At 43.2% G+C, this 24036-nt stretch overlaps 1 protein-coding gene across 1 annotated transcript in view; it reads left to right on the plus strand.

Annotated features, from left to right (window-relative positions):
• The window catches only part of otud7a (OTU deubiquitinase 7A), a gene marked incomplete at its 3' end in the record, with an annotated part of 50178 nt that overhangs the window by 20520 nt on the left and 5622 nt on the right, over positions 1-24036 (plus strand). Inside the window, exons 5-8 of the mRNA XM_080737694.1 lie at positions 174-301; positions 2315-2427; positions 8469-8596; positions 13188-13337. Of these exons, the coding sequence (XP_080593820.1) occupies positions 174-301; positions 2315-2427; positions 8469-8596; positions 13188-13337 (519 nt within the window). The remainder of the gene's footprint in view (positions 1-173; positions 302-2314; positions 2428-8468; positions 8597-13187; positions 13338-24036) is intronic.

Genomic DNA, 24036 nt, shown 5'->3' on the forward strand with positions numbered 1-24036 from the left:
CTGTGAGCAATGTGGACACACGTGGTGCATTATCTAGGCATGGGTGTGCATGATCCGTGCACTATGAATTACATGGAAGTCTATGGAGACAGGGGCATATGAGAGTACGAAGGTATTGTTAAATGGCAGCAAATGAGTTCTTAATGGTTGCGTGTTGTTGTGTTGTCCGTCAGGGATGTGGGGCTTCCACGACAGAGACCTGATGCTGAGGAAGTCTCTCTACACCATGATGAAGAGCGGAGCTGAGAAAGCGGCTCTGAAGAGACGGTGGAGGTGGCAGCAGACCCAGCAGAACAAGGAGGTCAGGCGGGCGTCCATCCGATGCACTGTACACACCTACACAAATACATTCACGTCATCTACATCAGTCAGGGTTCCCACGGTCATGAAACTCCTGGAAATATTTTGAAATTAGAAAAATATTTTACCAATACTGGAAAAGTTTTGGAATTGATCAAGGGTCCTGGAAGGTCCTGGAAAAAATAACTATGCATTCGTTATTGATTTTGTTAATACTGATATGACAAATTAAACATTGGCCAAATTGTCAAATATTAGAGGCAGAAATTGTGAAAATAGCCGATCTACATGCTCACAACGCCTCGCAACGCGAGGCGTTGTGAGCATGTAGATCGGCTATTTTCACAATAAAACCGTGTTATACAAAATTCCTCAACTCTCTTCAAATATGATTATTTTGGGGGTCACGGCCTGAAAAGGTTGAGAACCACTGGCATACACTACCTGTCTTTGGGCATTGCGCCTAGGAGTAAGCGACTCGTTATTGAGCTGAATTATTGTTATATAGTCCTGGAAATCGGGTAAAATATTCTGGAAAAGTTTTGGAAAAGTTTTGGAAATTAATTGGTAAAGATGTGTGGGAACCCTGAATCTTTTTTGGCTTGAGTACCCCCTTTCCCAGATCTTTGAATCCAAGTACCCCCTTTACCCAACAACAACGTTTTCCTTATAAAACCCTATAAAACCATAACTAGTGGTATGATGCTATTATAACCCCCCTTTTCAAGAATATAACATCACAAATAAGAAAGGGAGTGAGAGTTTCAAACGGTGCCTCCTGAACAGATTTATTTTACACACTGGAGCCATAACTTTTCAGTCCAGTTTTCATGTCAATAACTTGCAATCAAACATCATTCAAACACATCCCAGTTGCCTGGTACCATGCAATTTGGGTTAGCAACTATCAGGCTAACAACACGTTTCTCCAAGTGTCGTCATTAAACATAACAGTGATTTATAGGCCTACTTCTATTTTTCTTTTTTGGGGGGGATTTTTGAGTACCCCCTGCAGTACCTCCGCGTACCCCCATTTGAGAAACACTGATCTACATCAACTGTTTTTCTCCGTCTTTAACAAGTGTGCTGCATTTGAGAACAGACGGTTGGATTCTCATGAACCCTGCCGGCAAATCGTCTCTGTCGGGTGTAAACTTGTACAGTTATGTTCAAAACGGGTACTTTTGAGGATTCAAATTGAAAAACAGCAAAAGTTACCAGTTCAGTGGCCTTGTGGTTAGAGTGTCCGCCCTGAGACTGGGAGGTCGGGGTTCGATCCCCGGCCGGGTCATACCAAAGACCCAGAAAAATGGGACCCAGTGCCTCCCTGCTTGGCACTCAGCATCAAGGGTTGGATTGGGGGGGTAAGTCCCTGTGACATACTAGTGTCATATCCAAGGGGTGTATCTAACCAAATTAAATAATAATTGAATAGCATTGAACGACCTGAACAGCATTCAGCATGTACAATAGTAGGTCAGGAGGACCAGTGCTGTGTTCTACCTAACGCACGTATACAGCGTCTGCTGTGTGAAATACAAATATGAATTTCGTCTGCCCTCGTGAACCTTTCAAAGTAGCGTATTTAATAGGCATTATGCACTGGCACTGGCGTATGCCCTGGCCACACGAATAGCCACGGATCATAGATTATACTATGCCCTCCAAAAAAGTCTAGAACACGCCACTGGTCAGGACAAAGAACCCAGAGTCCAGATTCCCCTTGTCTAAACTACAGTAAGTCCATATACATGTGTGGGTGTTAACCACTTAATACAGTACTTTATATGCAAAAGAGCTATAAAAAAGTGCCCTAAATAATAGGGACCCAAGAGAACTTCAGGAACCAGCCCGTAGATGCAGACAGAGATTTAAGAGAAGTGAAATAGTGGTAAGAGGCATTTATGTGGGTGAACATGAGCACGTGCTTATCACTTTCCATTTCCCCCATGTGTGCCTGTGTGTATGTATGTGCGTACATACGTACGTGTGCGTGCATGTGCACACGTTGCAGTCAGGACTGGTGTACACGGAGGAGGAGTGGGAGAGAGAATGGAACGAGCTTCTGAAGTTGGCCTCCAGTGAACCGCGCACCCACCTCAGCAAGAACGGCAACACCAGTGGCGGGTAAGACTGTTGTGCTCTCTGTAAGCCCAGCGAGCCCACGCGTGTGCAGCGTGTGCTCTCACTCACCTGACTCACCCTAGCCAGAATCCAGCAATATGACAGCTGCGTGTAAAAGTATTTTCCTATCGGTTATTCTATGATATCAATTACTTTAAAGAAATCTCACACGCACACACACACATTCTACACATTCTATACTTTGCTAAAAACGATCGAAGTTCACAATGTTGTGTCGCGAAGCATTGTGTAATTTTTCGTGTTTGGTCCAAAATGTATAATTTCATTCAAATGGATTAATTCAAAATGTAAAATCCTGCGCGTTAATTTAACACTGTCGGAGTTGAAACAACACTAAGGAATCTTGCAGATGGACACGCCAGTGGCAAAATCCAAGACATAGACAAACGGTTGCTGCAATTGCAACCTTGCATCACTTGTTGTGATCAATGTCTGAAGACTGGGGATCTGGGGACTAAAGAAGGGACTTTTACCTTCCCGCAAGCGTGCATTAGGGGACCATCATTATATGCAGAGAAATCCTCAGTGTATCATTTACCTCTGGGGAGCTTCCATTTTTACATTCTTGGAGTTAAATTAAGGCTGAGGATGTAGGATGGTTGCCCATTAACACCAGACAGGGCTCGCAATTAAAAGCTGACCTTTTCACCGAGATGGATTTGTCAGGAAAGCCTGCAAGCGCTCTTCTCCTGGACCGCAGAGCCTTCCCAGAGCGCCGCCATGACCTACAATAATAATAACACAAGTGGAAATCAGATTGTGATACTCTGCCATCTACTGGTGAGGTTGGATATTGATAGAGTGTGCAAATGGTCCTTGTGAGCTGGAGGTTGAATCCAACCAGTGTTTTGACTGGCACGTCTTTCTTTCCCTTGGTTTCAAGTAGTGCTTTAACCCATTTAGGGCCTAGAATTATTGAATGCTTTAACCAGTGAAAATAGCAGATATACAAGCTCACAGCGCGGCACCGAGTGCCGCGCTGCGAGCTTGTAGATCTGCTATTTTTTGAAAAAGTCGTAAAAATGTGTGCAAATCTTTGAATATATGTATTTTCAAAGCGAACGTTTGTAACTCAAATGTTGCTTCTGGGTGGTCCCTGGAACTAAATATGTTGAATGGGGGTCCTTGGCCAAATAAATATCATTTTGGGGGTCTTTCACATGAAATGGTTTGAGAACCACTGACATAGTAGTCTCTCAAGAACAGACTAACTGAGCTCCATTTAAGTGAAAAGGACCTTTTCTTTGACGATATCTGGCTAGATTGCTGACATCGAAACATAGGTTTTTCAAAAAACCTTAGAAGGATTCAAAAGACACTTATAGAATCGGGTCAAAATTTGAATTTTCAAGATTTTTCAAAAATGGCAGATCTACAAGCTCGCAGCGCGGCACTCAGTGCTTGTATATCTGCTATTTTTCAATAGTTAAAGCATAAAATAATGATACACAATAATATGTACCCATTCTGAATGGTTTAGGAGTCTATCACTTGAAAAGGTTTGAGAATCAGTGTCTGGGTTGAACTAGGGTCAGGGAGTCCACCCGGAAGCTGACTGTGGTTTCCTCCTACACACAGAGAAACACTGTTCCATTCCCACCAGTAGTGGCATGCTCACAACGCATTGCGGATCCGACACGTTGTGAGCTTGTATTTCTGCTATTTTGGTCTCGTGGGACAGACAGAGTATGAATCAGCCATTACTCGCTTGTTCGCGCGTGCGCCACACACACACACACACACACACACACACACACACACACACACACACACACACACACACACACACACACACACAGTGTGACTCAAATACATACTCTCATGTACTCTCTCCATTGGAAATAATTAAAGAATAACTATGAACTGACAAGGTGTCACTGTTAGTGGAACATCTTAAATGCAATGGACCGCTGACTAAAGCAGTTTTAATTTCAGTAGATTGCCATGACTACAGTACGTAAGCAATCGGCAGACATTTTGGATCTGTGATTGTCAGTTAAGTGCAATTCCAAGCCCCAAGCCTCTTTACTCTGCAATTATGGACAATATCGCCAGTATCAACATATGTCTTTAATTTCTATATAAAAATGTCCCCCGATGCTACGTTAAATTCAGTGTGCATGGTGGTTTTCAGGGCAGGAGTTTCATGGAGGCCACAAAGGCCATGGCCATCGTTGCCCCTCGTTTGGCATTGTGCCCTTCAAAAAATGCCATGCCCTGAGGCCACAGTGACCTTAATCCATCTGACTGAAGCACGTTCTCCTCTGACTCTTTCTTGTCTTGTAGACACCAGTGTATATCTCTTGTCATGTAGACAATATTGTCTTTTGTTTGATATTCTGTATTCCCAACTCCCCTGAGTCCCCATCTTTAAACGGATCCAGTAACTGTGATCATATTTTAAACACCACAGTTTATTTATCTCACTGCAGATAGTCGACATATTACATTTATAATCACCCTTAACCTTAAATTAAATTAATAACTAGTTTTATTTGATGGCCTTCCTGCCCTGTCATTTGGCCTTTGTCCCCTCAAAAAATGGACACCAAAGGCCAAGTGGCCTTGCCCCTTAAAACGATGAAATCCCAGTCCTGGTGGTTTTAATCTCTCGTGGAGTTTGTCTGCGGTACAGTAATCAGGTTAGGTCCGTTTTGATGGCCCTCCAGTCTTAATGAGACCATAAAGAGGCCGAGTGGGACTCACATATTAAGAGGCTCTTCATTAACCCATTTAGGGCCTAGAATTATTGAATGCTTTAACCAGTGAAAAATAGCAGATATACAAGCTCACAGCGCGGCACCGAGTGCCGCGCTGCGAGCTTGTAGATCTGCTATTTTTGAAAAAGTCGTGAAAATGTGTGCAAAACAAATCTTTGAATATATGTAAAGCGAACGTTTGTAACTCAGATTTTGCTTCTGGGTGGTCCCTGGAACTAAATATTTTGAAATGCGGGTCCGTGGCCAAATAAATATCACATGAAAAGGTTTGAGAACCACTGACATAGTAGTCTCTCAGGAACAGACTAACTGAGCTCCAGTTGAGTGAAAAGGACCTTTTCTTTGACGATGGCTAGCCAGATTGCTGACATAGAAACATAGTTTTTTTCAAAAAACCTTAGAAGGATTCAAAAGACACTTATATAATCGGGTCAAAATTCAAATTTTCACGTTTTTTCAAAAATATCAGATCTACAAGCTCGCAGCGCGGCACTCGGTGCCGCGCTGTGAGCTTGTATATCTGCTATTTTTCAATAGTTAAAGCATAAAATAATGATACACAATAATGTACCCGTTCTGAATGGATTAAGAGTGAATTTGGCAGTGGGACTGTGTGGTTGACAACATAATTGTTGCACGTCCCCTGGTGGTTGCATGCCTGGAAGCTCCCTCTCTCTCTCCCCCTCTGTCTCTCTCTGTCTCGCTGTTGTTGTTCTTCCCATTCACACGCACATACTGTATACGAGCAGATGGGGCCTTGTGTGCTGTGTGTCACTGCTATCACCTTTATGGTTGCCATGAGTATTTTGTTGAAAGATCGGGTTACACCAGAGCACTATAGAGCTGAGCGGGTAATATCACTGTAGGAGCATATCCAGTTCCCCCACCGTGTGAAATGTGCAGGTTTATTAACCACATTAACTCATTCCCTGCCAAGGGTTTTGCCAAACCTCTATCTAAGACATTTCAGCCATTTAAAAAAAAAAATGAAATAAATTAAAAAAATATATATTTTTTTGAAGAAAAAAAAAAGCTCTCAGAAGATGTCCATTGCCCCCTTGCAATTGGCAGAAAAATATAATCAACCCCAAGAAAAATCCATTTTTAGATTAACACACACAAACAATTACAGCATGTGGATGGCGGCCATTTTGGCGGCCATTTTGAAGAAGGTGTGCAGAAAGCTGATTACATGAATACATTTTTTATAATTTTTTATCAGCATCACAGGCAGCCCAGAGAGCAGTGAACACATTGCTGTCTCATATATTAGTGAACAGTGCCCCCCAGTGGCCAAAAATGGTAAAACGTATATATATGTTTTTGGCAGGCAACAGCTGGGCAGCAAATTAGTTGTTTTCCCTATTTTTGGGCAAAAAATAAAAAACACATTCAATGATTTTTTTATTTATTTACTAAAATAGCTGATCTATAAACTCACAAGGCGTTGCATTGCATCCATCGTGACTTGAGGAGCTTATAAAGGTTGTTTGCTATTTTTGTTATTTGTCGCACAAAGTACTGGATGGCATACACACATTCATAGTGAAGGCACTTAACTCATTGAATGCCCTTTTCAAGATGGCCGCCAAGTACCAGGATGCCACGTTCCTAAATTTCTAGTGCACGGATCAATTTTTAGTGCACGGATCGTGCACGCCCATGCACCATATATGCACCATATGTGTAGTACTTTTTAACAGCTTTCAAACAAAAAAATCCGCTTGGAAATCCGTTCAGGCATTCATGAGATAGAAGCCTTCAAAGTCAGACAAAACAAACACTGCCACCTTCCTAAATTTATAGTGCACGGATCAATTTTTAGTGCACGGATCGTGCACGCCCATGCCTAGATCATCATTTTTTTTTCAAAATGGCTTCCAACTCGGGAAACTCGGGCTGTGGCAGCCTGGGACTACTGTAATAACTCGGGAAACTCGGGCCTTGGCAGTCAATGAGTTAAGAACTTCAGGGAAACACCATTTTACCACCCCAGAAATTGGGTGTGCGGTGCATGCGCCATGTTATTAATTTATGATTTCTTTACCCTCTTACACCAACTTTAATCCCTGGACTAACCATGCAAGGTTGGGGGGTTTCCCCTTTCACAGTGTTTCACAAATCACATATTAATCCCTGAGTACTAGGGGTGTAACGATATAGTAACTGAATCAAAAAATGTCCATGTATTTCCTAGAGAATCACAGTGTTTTGTTATTTATATTCATAATAATACATTGTTCCCTTGCTTCACACATATTTAATTTCTTTGCTAAATAGTTTCTATATCGATTTGAACGAATATCGTCCATGTATCGTATCGTCAACCATGTATTGTGATGCGTATCGTATTGCTATTATACGTATCGTTACACCCCTACTGAGTACAGTATGTAGGACTTCAGTGGTTTATCCCATTCCTGTCTGTCACTGCCAACAACAGCTGAATAAAGCATCATTTATACATGTCAGGGATGTCACCGTCATGCGACAGCTACAAAGCTACAATTATGCTGTATGATATACACTGTATGATGTGTATCTTTGTATTTTTTGTATCTGCCAGTGTGAACACATTATTAGACTTGTGTCTAGGGCTGTCACGATATGACATTTTACAAGACGATTAATTGTCACTCAAATAATTGCGATTAACGATTTAATTGTGTTTTTGTCGTTGATAATGACATTTCTGTTCAGCTTTTAGGCTTTGAAGTTGCACATGGCAGATATGACACATAACCTAAATATACAAAGAAATGACTGACATATTTGACAACTTTCTACTTAAAAAATAACATTGGTAGTGGAAATAGCCGATCTACAAGCTCACAACGCGTCGCATCGCGACGCGTTGTGAGCTTGTAGATCTGCTATTTCCACTATTTCTGAAAATGTTTATCAATGTATGAACATTTTTCACACGATTATGACGATTATGACCAAATATTTGCGATTATGCCAAATAATTACGATTAGACGATTATGTAATAATTGTGACAGCCCTACTTGTGTCTATTGCTAAAACTCCTGTGTTTTATGTCTCTCTGTCCGTAGGCATGTCACAATTATTACATAATCGTCTAATCGCAATTATTTTGTCATAATCGTTTCCGTGTTGAAAAGTGTTCATATGTTTTCACTGAATATTGATGCGACGTGTTGTTATGACATAATCGTGACAGCCCTATCTGTGTGTGTGTGTGTGTGTGTGTGTGTGTGTGTGTGTGTGTGTGTGTGTGTGTGTGTGTGTGTGTGTGTGTGTGTGTGTGTGTGTGTGTGTGTGTGTGTGTGTGTGTGCAGGGTTGATAACACTGAGGACCCGGTCTATGAGAGTCTGGAGGAGTTCCATGTGTTTGTCCTGGCCCACGTGCTGCGCAGGCCCATCGTAGTGGTTGCTGACACCATGCTAAGAGACTCAGGAGGAGAAGGTAGTCCGTCTAAACCTGTGTGTGTGTGTGTGTGTGTGTGTGTGTGTGTGTGTGTGTGTGTGTGTGTGTGTGTGTGCATGCATGTGAGAAAGAGTAACTAGAATATCCTACTGGAGTAAAAGTACATTTACTTAAAGCAATTATGACATGCTGTTTTTACCAATCATAACCGTCTTTTTCCTGGTCCTTTAAATTAAAACGTGTATTAAAATGTTAAAACTGAAAACTCCACTCAGATAACATGTTAATTTTGTAACTCTTGATAATCTGTTGGCAGTGAAACATATTTTCTCTCTGTGTTCTGTTGCATTTTGACTTGCAAAGATAATATACCTAGATTCCTGTAGGTGTCGTAGTTCAGGAACTTTCCTGTTAATCGTCGCATCTTTTGGAACGCAACAACCAAAGTGGTAAATGGTAAAAATGGTGCATTGGAACGATACAAACCCAGTGGAAAGTAACAGAAGGTGATACAACCACACCCTCCCCTGGGCGATGATACGTACGTCCAGAGGCCAATGAACTCACTTTTCTGAGCCTAATTATTAAAAAAATCACACCCGTGTGAAGTGGAGCTGTGTGTGTGTGTGTGTGTGTGTGTGTGTGTGTGTGTGTGTGTGTGTGTGTGTGTGTGTGTGTGTGTGTGTGTGTGTGTGTGTGTGTGTGTGTGTGTGTGTGTGTGTGTGTGTGTGTGTGTGGATCATGTGTACCGATTTTTGTGACATTTGAAGAAAATATGTAGGAAAAGGAGCAAAAAGTGTGTTTTGGAGAAAATTCAAGATGGCGGAAAATCTATCATGGCGCAAATGGGCGTGGCCTATATGGGGAGATGCGTCATGACCCAAGGAATCCAGGGAAAAAATATTTTTAATTTTCCGACCTACGGTTCAAGAGTTACAGGCCAAAACGTAAAGTGGGGTGTTATGGCGCCACCATGCGGCCAAATGACACAATTATTTTTTATTTAATCCTTGAAATCATTATGAACCTCCTCTCCAAGTCTTGAAACTCTAGCCCCTATGGTTTGCGAGAGACAAATAATTGAATGTGAGTTTTTGCGATTCCCATTATAAGTCAATGGGGAAAATTAATTCACTAATAAATTAATATCAATTAAACTATAGAACCTTTCTCTTAGAAAAGTAATAGCCCACGATTCCCGAGTAAGCCGTTCGATTTGACATATGGCGCGAGTGTGTGGTGGCAAAACTGTGGGACTAGTGGCGTGCCGAAGTTTAGGAAGTTCAGGCTACATACAGACACACACACAGACAGACAGACACACCCACACGGCCACGTATAGGGAGCCTGTGCTTCACACAGCTCCAAAAACAACAGATTACAAAAAAAACACTGAATGTTGAAAGTTCTTTTTTTTTTGTAATTGAGGTCAGGAAACATAAAGCCTAAAAATACAATATATTTTTTAAATTTCATGTCATAAGACCTTTAAGGAATATCCTACTGATTGTGCCATAACAGAAGAACTGTTTAAAATATATGTATTATTTAAGAGTAGACAATTATTTCCAATTTCTCCCAATTTAGTTATGCCAATTAACGCTACCCACCGATTTCTGTGTTGCCACTGCTATTGAACCCAGCTGGCTCTCCTGCCCAGGAGCCCCTACCTGTGACGTTTTCTTACTCAACAGTAAACAAACCAGCATAAGGTTTAAGTGTATAGAGGGTATTTGCACATTTGTAATTTAAGGACTTTTTAATACCTCTAAAATGACAAAATTGGCCAAATTGTCAAACATTACAGTTAGAAATTGTGAAAATAGACGATCTACATGCTTACAACGCCTCACGTTGCGAGGCATTGTGAGCATGTAGATCGGCTATTTTCACAAAATAACCGTGTTATATAACACACGGGCGGGGCGGCATAGCTGAATGGTTAGGGAGTCCGCCTGGGGAACCAGAGCCCCCGGTTGTTCCAGGTTTGATTACAGGCCACGGTAGCAATGTCGATGTGTGTCCCTGAGCAAGACTCTTAACCCCTAATTGCTCACGCGCTCCTTGTGGGCAGCGAACCAGCTGGGTTGGGCTGAAAATACTGAATTTCCCTCGTGGGAGGAAATGGATATCTATTATTATTATTATATAAAATGTAATGCCTCAACTCTTAGTGCACCAGCTCGTCAGGGTGGGGGTGTCACCAGTTAAAATATGATTATTTTGGGGGTCGCGGCCTGAAAAGGTTGAGCCACCACTGATCTATAACATGAGTCATCTCTAACATATCTTTGACATACTGTAAAGGTATGACTCCAAATTTGGGCAAGCGAACAGCCCAATCAGAGCCCCGTTGACTTCCTTTATACAATTCAAGTTTAATGCTTCAAAAAGTATACAACATTATGTGTGGAGGGGACTTCTGTGGCCTACTGGAAATGTGCATACAAAGTTTGACATTGATCGGTGGTTTGTGAGATTATAGCTACACACACTGAATGTAAATACAGCCAGTTACCTTCTAGTTCCAATCTCATGATAGCCATGATTAACGCCTGTGTAACCATAGCAACTTTGAATACAGACCAAGGATGACGACTCTAGCAGCTTTATCTCATTTGACTGCCATAACAACAGGAGGTGTGAGTTTCTCCTTCAGGGTTGTGATAAGCAACAGTGGCGTTGCATGTTTTTCCACCTGATGAATAGTATTCCATTTAAGCAAAGTGTTCAGTGCAGAGCACAGCATTTGATTTAGAACCTTTATACTGAAAGTAATGTTCTATCGTTTAAGGAATTTGTCTTTGAGAGGCCAGTGCATTACACAGAATAATTGAATTAAGAAACATTTACAAATTATTTACAACTATTTTCTGAAACCTTAAGATAAGCATACAGATGGAAACTAGAAATTACGGTCACTACAATAGAAAATACAATGCACACCATAGCCTATAGTGACTGATTAACAGGGGTTGGATACATTATTTGCACTTGCTGTGTTTACTACAGTGTAGCAGCATCTACATTCACCCTCAAATGTTGACTTTGCCATGTACAGTAGTTGTCCCGTGTGGCTCTAATGCTACACATAAATCTAACCGAATGAGCACTCAAAGTCTCTACTGAATACCCGAGAAAAAAGGAAATAAATCAGGTAGGAGGGGGCCTCACCGGGTAAGAGTGCATACAACACAAATATAAATGGTAAATGGTGCATTTATTTAGCGCCTTTATCCAAGACGCTTTACAGAGATTGTGCATTACATTCACCCATTCACACACACATTCATACACCGATGGCGAAGGAAACCATGCAAGGCACCAACCTGCTCACCGGGAGCAACTAGGGGTTCAGAGTCTTGCTCAAGGACTATTCAACACTAACTCTGGGGGAGCCCGGGATCGAACTGGGAACCCTCCGTGTTCTAATGGCGGTTTATTAGCCACTGCCGCCCCAAATATAAGGCTATAGTCCTCCCGCAGCTGGGTTTGAATTTTGCTCGAGGTTCTTTGCTGCATATCCCTTTTCAGTGTGTAAATACCCCCTTTTACACAATTTAAATATATATATGGGTATGCCTTACTATTTTGATACAGTATACAGCTACGAAATCATCCCGCCCCATATTCTGCTCTCTCCCCATTGCTGCTAAAGAATGTAAGGTATAGGTGAAGGCCCTTTACCTACAGTACTACCTACTTTACCTACTACTTTATCTTGTTTTCTTTTATTATTACATCCGGTGTTATCAATGTTATGATCTTGTTGTTATATTATAATTGTTCTGGCTAGCACAGTCATGCGGAACATGCCACACCTACCTGTACATTTGGCTGCTTGTACTTGTTTGAGGAGTGAGTGAAAGAGGAGGCGTGTGTGTGTGTGTGTGTGTGTGTGTGTGTGTGTGTGTGTGTGTGTGTGTGTGTGTGTGTGTGTGTGTGTGTGTGTGTGTGTGTGTGTGTGTGTGTGTGTGTGTGTGTGTGTGTGTGTGTGTGTGTGTGTGTGTGTGTGTGTGTGTGTGCGCGCGCGCGCGCGCGTGCCAATTGTATATCGGACCAGTATACAGTATGGAGACCCCTGCATGATAGTCAACAATGTTATGTCAAAACATGCCCATATATGGGCATTACCAAATATAGGTATTCCCAGATATTTCCTTAATATTGATGACATTGGGACAGGGATCTCCATATATGGGCATAAAACGTATGTTAATTAGTAAAGCCAAGCAGGGCCTTGTGAGTTAGGGCCTGGGTTTGATGCCTGGGGATCCCCATATATGAGCATAAGGGGGTACCCTAACAGGGCATCATCTGGGAATGCCCATACTGTATATGGACATTTTATTTATTTTATCCTTTATTAATATATATCCATATACATATATGGACTTAAATATTAACGTTTTCGGGGAAGGTAGGGTGTAAATCAGAGCAGGCTCTTGGGCCAGTTCGGTTCTGGGATTGATGACATCAGAAATCTCCAATAGAGGCGAGATACAGGCTTTCTCCCAAACGGAATAAACAGGAAGTGAACGATGGATGAGATCTTGCGATGGAAAGACGCAATAGGCAGAGTTCATGGGTTAGTTACCAATACAACTTTTCTTTTTTCCCCCTTCCCCAGCGTTTGCTCCCATCCCATTTGGAGGTCTGTATCTGCCTCTGGAGGTGCCCCCAAGCCGCTGCCACTGCTCGCCGCTGGTGTTGGCCTACGACCAGGCCCACTTCTCAGCCCTGGTGTCCATGGAGCAACGGGACCAGCAGCGCGAGCAAGGTAAAAGTGGTGGGAAATGTACTATTTCTTTTTCTTTTTCTGCCTTTTATTGATAGGTGTACAGTAGGCTGACAGGTAACGCGGAGAGAGATGGGGGGGAGGGGTGACACGCAGCAAAGGTCGTCAGGATCGGGACTCGAACCTGCAACACTGCAAGGGCTGAATTACCAGCCTAGGTGCCTGGACCACTACCCTGTGGTTCAGGCTCTAAATGTTTTACTTAAAGGGGAAGACCACCCATTTTCAATATTGAACTATGTCATTAATATACCTTAGAGGAGTTGTGTGGAAATAGAAAAAAAGTTCCCCCCCCCTTCTGTGTTGCCTAGAACTGGAGGATTGATTTTGGGGTTTGTATTGTAAATTACAACTTGATGACATCACACATTGTACTTTACAATACAAACCCCCAAATCAATCCTCCAGTTCTAGGCAACACAGAAGGGGGGGAACTTTTTTTCTATTTCCACACAACTCATCTAAGGTATATTAATGACATATTTCAATATTGAAAATGGGTGGTCTTCCCCTTTAAGTAAAAGTAGCAATACTGCAATGTAGAAATCCTCTTTTAACAAGTAAAAGTCCGGAATTCAAAATGTACTTGAGTAAAAATACAAAAGTATTGGCATCAAAATGTACTTAAAAGTAGAAAGTACTCATTATGCAGAATATCCATTTTCAAGTTTTGAAATGTACGAAAATCTTTTGAAATTTGCAGATATACAAGCTCGCAATTCTGAGCTTTTGGACATGCTATTTCCAAAGTGGTTAATCTATGTTTTGTAATAGTAATCAAAATCTTCAATGTAACTGTAAAGGTAACCCCGCTAGGGACATACAGCAGTATATTGTCGTTGTCGGGTGGAAACCTTGTATGTCCATGGCCATATGTTCGTTTTGTATTTATCATTTTAAAAATGAACTAAACTAGTGAAAATAGCTGATCTACAAGCACACAACGCCTCGCGTGTGCTTGTAAATCGGCTGTTTTCACTACTTTTGTGCAACAGCCTTGTATGATGAAGCAGGGCTTTACTAAACATAAACATTTGAAACTTGGAGATACGAGGTTTCCACCCGACAACGATGATATACAGTATACAGTAGCAGCGCTCTGCAGAGGACGGGGGCAGTCCCTGGTCTGCTGAACAGCACGTGCAAGCTGAAAATGTCATCTGCCGTATTGTGCTGGTTGTCGGGCAGTTTTGCCCTTTGCTTTTTCACTGGAGGGCCGGGGGGATACAGTACAACGACAGAGATAGAAAGGGAGAGAGAGAGAGAGAGAGAGAGAGAGATCTCAGCCTGTCCTGCCAAAGGTGAATAATATATGAGACTGCGGTCTAATTACCTGTAATCTATTATTAAAGCATCCCAGCAAGAATCAGAGAGAGAGAGAGAAAAAGGTAATGTCCTAGAATTGGTCGCGCGACAACATATTAACAACTGAAAACACATTGTTTTTGTCAACACGTTTTCGCCAAAACATTGTGTCAGTGTGTGGCAGTGGTGGAAAAAGTACTCACGTTCTTTACTTAAGTAAAAGTATCAATACTGCAATGATAGATGTACTCTGTTAGGGTGCCCTCACACCAAAATACCTAGAGTGGAATCCGCCAATGCATTTCAATGAGAATGGAGCGTTTTTTTTGCCAGTCGATCGGCTATTTTCAAAAAACCTAGGTATAAAACATGGCTAAAGTGGTTAATGTTTGTTTTAAAATAAAAAAGTTATATCCGAAAAGTAACTAGTAACTAAAGTTTTCAAATAAATGTAGCGGAAGTACGTACTTAATGTAAGTACATGTACTTAGTTACTTTACACCACTGGTGTGTGGCTGTATACGCGGGGCTGAGTGAGCGCTGGTTCCTCTGATCCGTGACTCTCTGGCCTCTTCAGATTTGTAACTTTGCTCACTCAGGACGCGTCGCTCCAGACCCGAGGTCACAGGGATCCTCACAAGGAGTTCCTTTGAGTGACAAATGGGCCAGGTTTCCCTGACAACCAGGCCCTGGTAGTCACAGCACTTCTCTGTATGGGCCCTGGTGGGTGGAACACACTTGTCATTCGCGTGGGCTGCTGGCCAACTCTTATTTCTCTCTTTCTATAACCCCCTTCCCCCTTTTTCTGTCTTACTCTCTATTTGTCTCTCACTCATTCTTTCTCTCACACAGATGTTCTTTACCACCCTTTCTCCCGATCTCACTCACTCCCCAACTCACGTTACACTGAATCCCCTATCCTCCTGCTCTCTGTCTCTCTCTCTTTCTCTCAGCCTTTGTCTCTCAGTCTGTCTCTCCTTGTCTTGGTGTGTGTGTGTGTGTGTGTGTGTGTGTGTGTGTGTGTGTGTGTGTGTGTGTGTGTGTGTGTGTGTGTGTGCGTGTGTGTGCGTGTGCGTGCGTGCGTGCGTGCGTGCGTGCGTGCGCGTGCGCTCGCATGTGTGTGTGCATGAGTGACTATGGTCCTATTTTGGGCCTGCAGACACCAACCTATTCATTATGACCACTGCAGTCTGCAGAGCACAGCAGACTAACAGACAGGCATGGTTACTAACCTGCTATTTACTCCCTGAAGTCATTCTCCATAAAGCCAGCCTCACATCAAAGGCGTGCTACTCCTGCGCCCATAATTGTTTGGCGCTCCCACTTTTATTAAGCTCTCTTTACCATAGGGGAGCTAGTTCTCCTTTTGTCCAGCAGGTGGTGCTTGTGTCCACAGAACTCCACAGCAGTTTTTATAACAGTGCATGACAGTCCTTAGCCCTGTCTGGTACAGGGTGTCCTGAGCTAGGATTAGAGCACATTTCATCTGCAGTCGCTCTCCACTATGTTATCAAAATACACACACTTGTCAAAATACAAAGCACTCTCTCTCTCTCTCTCTCTCTCTCTCTCTCTCTCTCTCTCTCTCTCTCTCTCTCTCTCTCTCTCTCTCTCTCTCTCTCTCTGTGTGTGTATACAGTATATATATCCTGTTATTATTGGTTTTAAACAGCGAACATCAAGAGCAATATTCTGTTGCTTCAGTTCCCCTAGTCTACATTATTGCTATGGGTCTGCATGCAAGGATATAGCACATAAATGTATGTATTTTATTGTTAGCGAAGAGCATGAGGCGCAGGGACAGCCTCAGTAAGTGTTTTATTACACAAGCCGCCTTGCCTCGACCAGGCTGCATCGGTGCATGTTTGTCTGAGCAGGTGCCAGACAAACAGACAGAAGGACAGAGGGTTCAGCTAGACAGACAGGGCTCCAATCCTCCGCTGCCAATTAGGGCAAGGTAGCCTCAGACGGACCCTAAGCCCTCAGCACATTGCCACATATGGGCAGGGTCCAGCACGGCCGGGGGGCCCCAACAACAAACCCACCACCCTGTCCTGTGCAGGAAGAGAGGTGGTGGTTGGACTCCCTTCACAGGCCGGCCACTGTGTGGCCGTCTCAGGTTGGAGGGTCTCTCGGTTTCCCCCCCAGCCGTGGAGGAGCATCCGAGGGGCTGTCACGCCGGTGTGTGTGTTCAGGTGCCAGGGGCTCGGCTAGAATACTGGCTCTTTCTTCAGCTCTGTCTATGGAAGATTATAGCCTGGTCCCTCCCAGTAACCTGAGCCTAAATCACACTGACACATCACGCCACTGCCCCTTTTATGGGCTGCTAGCATGGGCTGCTGTGGCGACTTTGATGGGGCTTCTGGGTTGATTTCAGAAAAAAAAAAAACAGGGCGGATGAAGGGGGGGGGGGGGGGGGGGGGGGGGGACTATATGGAGTAAGGGGTTATTGCAAGGATGAAGCGAGACTTTCTTTCAGAATTATTAGTTTAATATATCTTTTCACACTTAGGGTCCCAAAGGAGCAGTTAGGAGTGTTAGTCTGTGTAAGGCACAGTCAGGTGAACACGTGTTGTGTTTTTCTTTTTTTTGTGTCTGCCAAATCCTGCTCACCTACTGCGTGATAATGGGTGGTTCCTCGGCAGACGCCAGTGACCATGCCTTCTTGTCGGCTTGTTTTCACTCTGTGGTTTAGCGATGTGCGAGAGGGGCCCGGCCCCTCGGAAAACTCTAGCGCTATTTCAAGCTCTGCTCCCAGTATCAAAAGACTTGCTGGTTTTCCTTGGCTTCCCATCATCAGCCCGCTAACTCTCAGTGAAGTAAATGGTCCTCTTTTACACAAAGACCACCTACAGAACAGCATGGTATAGTCATTCACCTCTGGCTGGGACTTTAACTACTGCTTCTATTAAACACTTCCAGTGCCTTACTTTACAGTACAATACACTTAGCCTAATGGTATCAATATGGCGATCAACCAGTTCTTTTGTTACTTCAAATGTGATGCTTTTGTAATCACCGACATGTTTCCGCTGTAAAAAATATGTGAAGCCCAAAGACTGCCTTGTTTATATGCGAGACTTGTTGTTTATTGTGGTGAATTAGGCCCCGTAAATCTGCAGCTGTGCACAGTGGCCGAAGTCAGGAATTCAAATTTGTACGTTTTCCAGGCAGTACAAATTGTCCTAAAAAAACAAAGCGGATGGGAAACATTTGCTCAGCGTCGTCGGTGTGTGATTCCGTCTGTGTGTGTAAAGGTTGCGACGTGACGAAACGCAGCAAGCTATAGCGAGAGAATCAATAATCTGCTTCCTCTGCTCCCCCCTGAAACGTGATGTAGGATTGAGATGCTCTCCACGCACACAGGAGTTAGGATTGAGATCAGGGGCGTCAATTGGGTATGGCAGGGGTATGCAGCTGCGATACCCTGGGTCCAGGGGGAAAATAAAAGTGACTTTTAAATATAAATCCATGAATGTCTCTTTGTCTATCTGTGCTGGTTATTATGTTGTTAAATTACAGTAAAATAACTATGAATGCAAAATTTTACAAAATGGTCACTTTAACAAGGTATTATAATTATATTCTCCACACTTTTATTCTCCCCATCTTGACAAAATGGTATATTCCCAGGTTCCGCAGGTCAGCTGGACAGGTGCAATGCATTAAGGTTAATTATGGCACGTTTACTAACATGCCAAGTTTAGCTGCACTTGAACAACCGTTCCAGGCTGCCATATCCAGCCCAAGAAACCGTAGAAACGGGGGGGAGAAAATAAAATGTACTTCTTAAAATAAATGTATCATGCCTGTTGCTAAGGTATGGCAACATGACTGGTGTCTTGCACGAGTGCCTTCGCGTGCGTGCAAGACACCAGTCATGTTGCCATACCTTAGCTTTTTCTGAACTGACGCCACTGATTGAGATGCTCTCCACACACGTCTGTCTGGTCCTCCTCCAAAGAAATAAATGAACAAACACAAATGTTAAACCCCTCACTTCCAGCTAGGGGTGTCGCACCAAATTAGACTGGAAACGCATTATTACGCATTATTTTGTGCTTTAACTATTGAAAAATAGCAGACAAGCTCGCAGCGTGGCACTCGAGCTTGTAGATCTGCTATTTTTGAAAAATCGTGAAAATTTGTGCAAGGTTTTTTGAAAAACCTATGTTTCTATGTCAGTGGTGCTCAAACCTTTTCATGTGAAGGACCCCCAAAATGATATGTATTTGGCCACGGACCCCCATCTCAAAATATTTAGTTCCAGGGACCCCCCAGAAGCAAACTTTTAGTTACAAATGTTAGCTTCAAAAAATACATATATTCAAAGATTTGCACACATTTTCACGACTTGTGAGCTTGTATAACTGCTATTTCTCAATAGCTAAAGTATAAATTAAGACCCCTCCACATTGGGCCCTGGTAACTCAGTCACACTTCCCCCCCCTTGTGACGCCCCCTCACTTCTAGCAGCTGCATCCTTTGCAGCACCAGGTTACACCCAGCCCCCTCCCCCTCCCCCTCCCCCCTCTCTCCTCCAGGTCTTTATTCCATCAAAAAAGATGCACACTGAACAGGGCTAGGCTAGCAAGCAGCCTCAGCTACGCTGCTGAGCACACAAGCTCACATTCCGCGGAGGTCTGCGGTGATGTCATCCCCACCGCATATGTTATGCGAATCGGTCATTCAAGGACAGCGAGGAACGAGGCTGCCGACGCGGGATAGTAAATACATTACAGCACACTTCAGTCCCCCGGAGCTCCGTTTGGCAAGCGCTGCAGGCTGGAAGCGGACCAAGCCCCAAACGGGAACAACGGCATACACAGCACTCTACGGAAAACAGAGGAGGGGAGGGAAGGACAGCTGCACCGTGGGAGCCGGGACGTGACCCCGAAGGCCTGGGCTGCCCGCTGCATGACCTGAGTGGGAACTGAGTGGGAGCTGGCCCAGTGTGTTCTGTACACGTTTGCATGAGCATTATCTAGCCTTTCCTTTGTTTGTTGTTGCCTTTTTTTTATGTATGTTATATATAGAAGCATTGTAAGCGCGATGCTTCTTCTGTATAAGGAGACCTCCTGTGTCCCCATCCCTCTTTTTCCTAGAATTCAACAAGCTGTGCCAGTATTTCCAGAATGCCAGACAGTGCTGAATTGGCAGTGGCCTTCTCAAAGGGTCTGTGTAAGGCACTTTAATTTGCACCCATGAAAAACAAGCGGCCGCTCTGAGATCTATTAAGAGACTTTCCAGATGCTCTTAGTGATATATTTGCTCTGTTGATGGTGCGACATTCTGTCTGTCTGTCTGCCTGCCTGCCTGCCTGCCTGCCTGCCTAAGTGATCATATCAACGGAGACGGCAGACTGTTCTGGTTCTGGCCTGTACTTGTGCTCTCTTTGGGAAATGCTACAAAGATGTGTCACTGTCATCGCTTATCAATGACTCAACTCACACTTCTAGGCACATTCATCATGAAATACACGTCACGCACAGACGCCAAACAGATGCAAAGAGGGAGAGATGAATTAAAGAGAGGAGAAGAGAAATAGTGAAAGAGAGAGAGAGATGGTAGGATTTGCCACACAGTTTCATTGTCATGACAAAGGCGGGGCCTTTGGTGTGTGTGTGTGTGTGTGTGTGTGTGTGTGTGTGTGTGTGTGTGTGTGTGTGTGTGTGTGTGTGTGTGTGTGTGTGTGTGTGTGTGTGTGTGTGTGTGTGTGTGTGTGTGTGTGTGTGTGTGTGTGTGTGTGTGTGTGTGTGTGTGTGTGTGTGTGTGTGTGACGCCTGCAGAGCAGAGCAGCCTATTGGCAGTAAAATGATTTCTGAGGCAGGGAGGAGACTGTATGTTCCATCTGGGACTGACAGTGAGGCTGGAATGTCCTCGGCCTGAACAGGCTGCATCACCCTGCTGTCATGCGGACAACAGCCCCCACACTAAACAGCCTGAGGAGAGCGGTCAGGTGGTCCAGAGGAACACAGCAGTTCTCCTCAAACTGTGGGTCCTATCCACACCCCCACACACACACACACACACACACACACACACACACACACACACACACACACACACACACACACACCGTACGCTTGTGCACACTTCACACCTCCCACAAGAGGAAGTGCGGCTGGGTTACCGTTCTATTGTTTTGCATTTGCCGATGGCTGTTGAAACGTTCTTCCTGCTCTTGTGACAGCCAGACAGACAGACAGACAGATGCTATCGAATGAAGCCATTTCAGTGCCCGTGGTCGTACACTACAATGCCAGCAGTGCGTGACTGCATTGTTTCTCACACCCTCATTGTTTTAGTGGCACTTGGGTGAGAGGGCTGTTGTTCAGGACCTAAGCAGACGTGTCGCTCTTGACGATAATCTTCTCATCTCTCACCACTTTTCCCTCCTGTGTTGGTGAAAACAACAGTGAATGCCACGCCCTTGCCACAAACTTTACCTGTAGTGGTTTTCCAGGTTTACCGTTGGCAAGACACACTGGTTGTAGTAGTAGTAGAATTTGTAGTAGTAATAATAATATTAATTCATAATCTTTATGTAGCTGTATAGCACTTTTAATACATGGAAAGCATCTGGCCAAAATGTGGCCATACTTTCCCAAATATGCAGCTGAGATGAGGTGTCACGCACTGTGACGCATGTTAAATAAATTAATAACTTAAATAAATATGGATATAGATAAATCCATAACCAAAATAAGACAGAGACGAGCCAAAGGACAATCAATAAATTGCTGTATTGAAGAGAGTCAGACAAAGAGACAAACAGTGAGCATGCCATCCTAGTGGCAGCTTGCTAATTCTCCCTTCCAAAGATGGAAGTTAACATACAGTATATAAAGAGTACAGTATATGACAGTAAGATCGTGGGACTCATTGATTCGCTCCCATATCAAAACAAGAAGACAGAGACTATACAGTATAACCAAAACATGATCTCGTAGTCAGGGTAACCACAGTCACCATGACCTGTAATCCACTAGCCTGAACTTACAGTACAACCAAAACGTGGTCTCCTATACTGTAAATTCAGACAGTAGTTCACATAATATAACCTAATAAATGAATCATATAATTATGTATCATAAATCATATCTAACAATCAATATTAATTGATAAAAGGATGATATTAACCACAACAAAATACCCATCAACGCACATGGGCTTAATATTGATGACATCAGGGATCTCCATAAATGGGCCTAAAAGGGATAAGGACGGAATTAATTTGCAACATCATTGTGATGTCAGAACAGGTCAGCTATATCCTTCTACTGAACTGGGATGAGGTGTCATTGTGATGTCAGTAGAGTGACTGATGGACAGACAGACAGACAGACAGACAGACAGACAGACAGACATGAGCTGGAGGTTTTCATACTAAACTAATATGAAAAAAATATATATATAGTAAGACGCCTCAGGGCGACATGCGCGCCAATTCTTGGCCATCTGGCCAGTGATGTATATCGGACCAGTTACCCATATATGGAGACCCCTGCATGATAGACAACAATGTTATGTCAAAACATGCCCATATATGGGCATTACCAAATATGGGCATTCCCAGATATGTCCTTAATATTGATGACATTGGGACAGGGATCTCCATATATGGGCATAAAACGTATGTTAATTAGTAAAGCCAAGCAGGGCCTTGGCGAGTTTGGGCCTGGGTTTGATGCCTGGGGAGTCACACAGATATGGGCCATGTCTTGGCCATCTGACCAGTGATATACAAAGTATATTGATGACATCAGGGTTCTTCATATATGGGCATAAAAAGGATTCTGGGGAATACCCATATATGGACTTTTACATACTGTAGGTGATGTCACCTGTGATGTCACAGTGACAAGGCAATCAACTCATAGACTGTAAAAATGTGTACTGACTGACTGACACAGACAGACGGAGACAAGCTGCGTCATTTCTCATGGTAAACTGCGACCTTCGGTCTCAACCACCAATCCAATGGGCATTAAAAAAAGAGAAGATTTCAATAACAATTATAAGAATAGTTAAAACGAATACATTATTATCAAAAAAGAGGTGTTCATTATAAGCTAGATTAAAACATTTTTTTTTCATTTGCACGTTTTCATTTGCCATTTGTTGGCAGTTTCAGTGGACCAGGACAGGAATTGTATCTGTGTTATGAAAGAAGTAACCATTTGAGTTTTACCATTCATGGCTTGATGACCTAACCTGAACTGTTATGTGATACTAGTGTCACATAACAGGCGTACCTAGAGTTAGGTAAGTTGTAGGTGAATGCAGTGTACCTGTCACAAACACATGCAGTGTACCGTGACACAGTCATGATTCTATTGATTTACATTTTCTTGCTCCTCAATAGTGTCGTGGCAATGTAGCTACAATAACAAAACAAATAATTAAGAATAACAAGTAGTAATGTAGAGTTAAGTATGTTCATCAATCAGGGCACACTTTGGAGTGCTTTGAAAGTGCTGTGTGCATGGTTCCTACTTCTAAATAATGTATACTTATGCAGTATGTAAAGTATGTTGGGTGGAAACCTTGTATGTCCAAAACCGTTTCTTTAGTTTTTATTATTTTTAAAATGATTTAAACTAGTGAAAACAGCCGATCTACAAGCACACAACGCCGTTGTGTGCTTGTAGATCAGCTGTTTTCACTACTTTCGTGTGACGGCCTTGTATGATGAAGCAGTGCTTTACTTTGCGAAGAAATGTACAAATTTGAAACTTGGAGATAAGAGGTTTCTGCCCGACAACAACGATATTTATGTGTGCAGTATGTTTGTACTGTATGTGCAATCTCCTGCGTGTGTGGGTAGACGGACCTGACAGGTAACAGACCTGTAGTGTCATTGTTCATGAACTTTGTTGCCTGGGGGAGGGATTAGCATTTTCTGAGTCTTCGGGCCTTGTGTATGTGATAGCATCTGTAACAGTCTGTGGCTGGGGTCGTTGATAATCCTTTGGGCTAACACGACTTGTGCAGCTTTCATGTTGTCTCTGACACCATGAACAGCATTGCGTGCATGCACAATCGCCGACGATACAGCCAAACCGGACCGACTCCCTGATCCAAGGGTGTCGCACCAGAAGCCCTGGGTTCTTCTTAGGGGGAGGGGGTTTAACCCATTTAGACCGGGAACGCATTATTACGCATTATTTTGTTCTTTGACTATTGAAAAATACCAGGTATACAAGCTCACAGTGCCGCGCTGTGAGCTTGTAGATCTGCTATTTTTGTTCTGCTAAGTCTTTGAATATTCCTTCAAAGGTTTTTTGAAAAACCTATGTTTCTATATCAGCGGTGCTCACACTTTTTCATGTGAAGGACCCCCAAAATGATATGTATTTGGCCACTGACCCCA

Source organism: Nannobrachium achirus (assembly GCF_963921795.1).
Source record: "Nannobrachium achirus genome assembly, chromosome: 11".
NCBI classification, from domain to species: Eukaryota; Metazoa; Chordata; class Actinopteri; order Myctophiformes; family Myctophidae; genus Nannobrachium; species Nannobrachium achirus.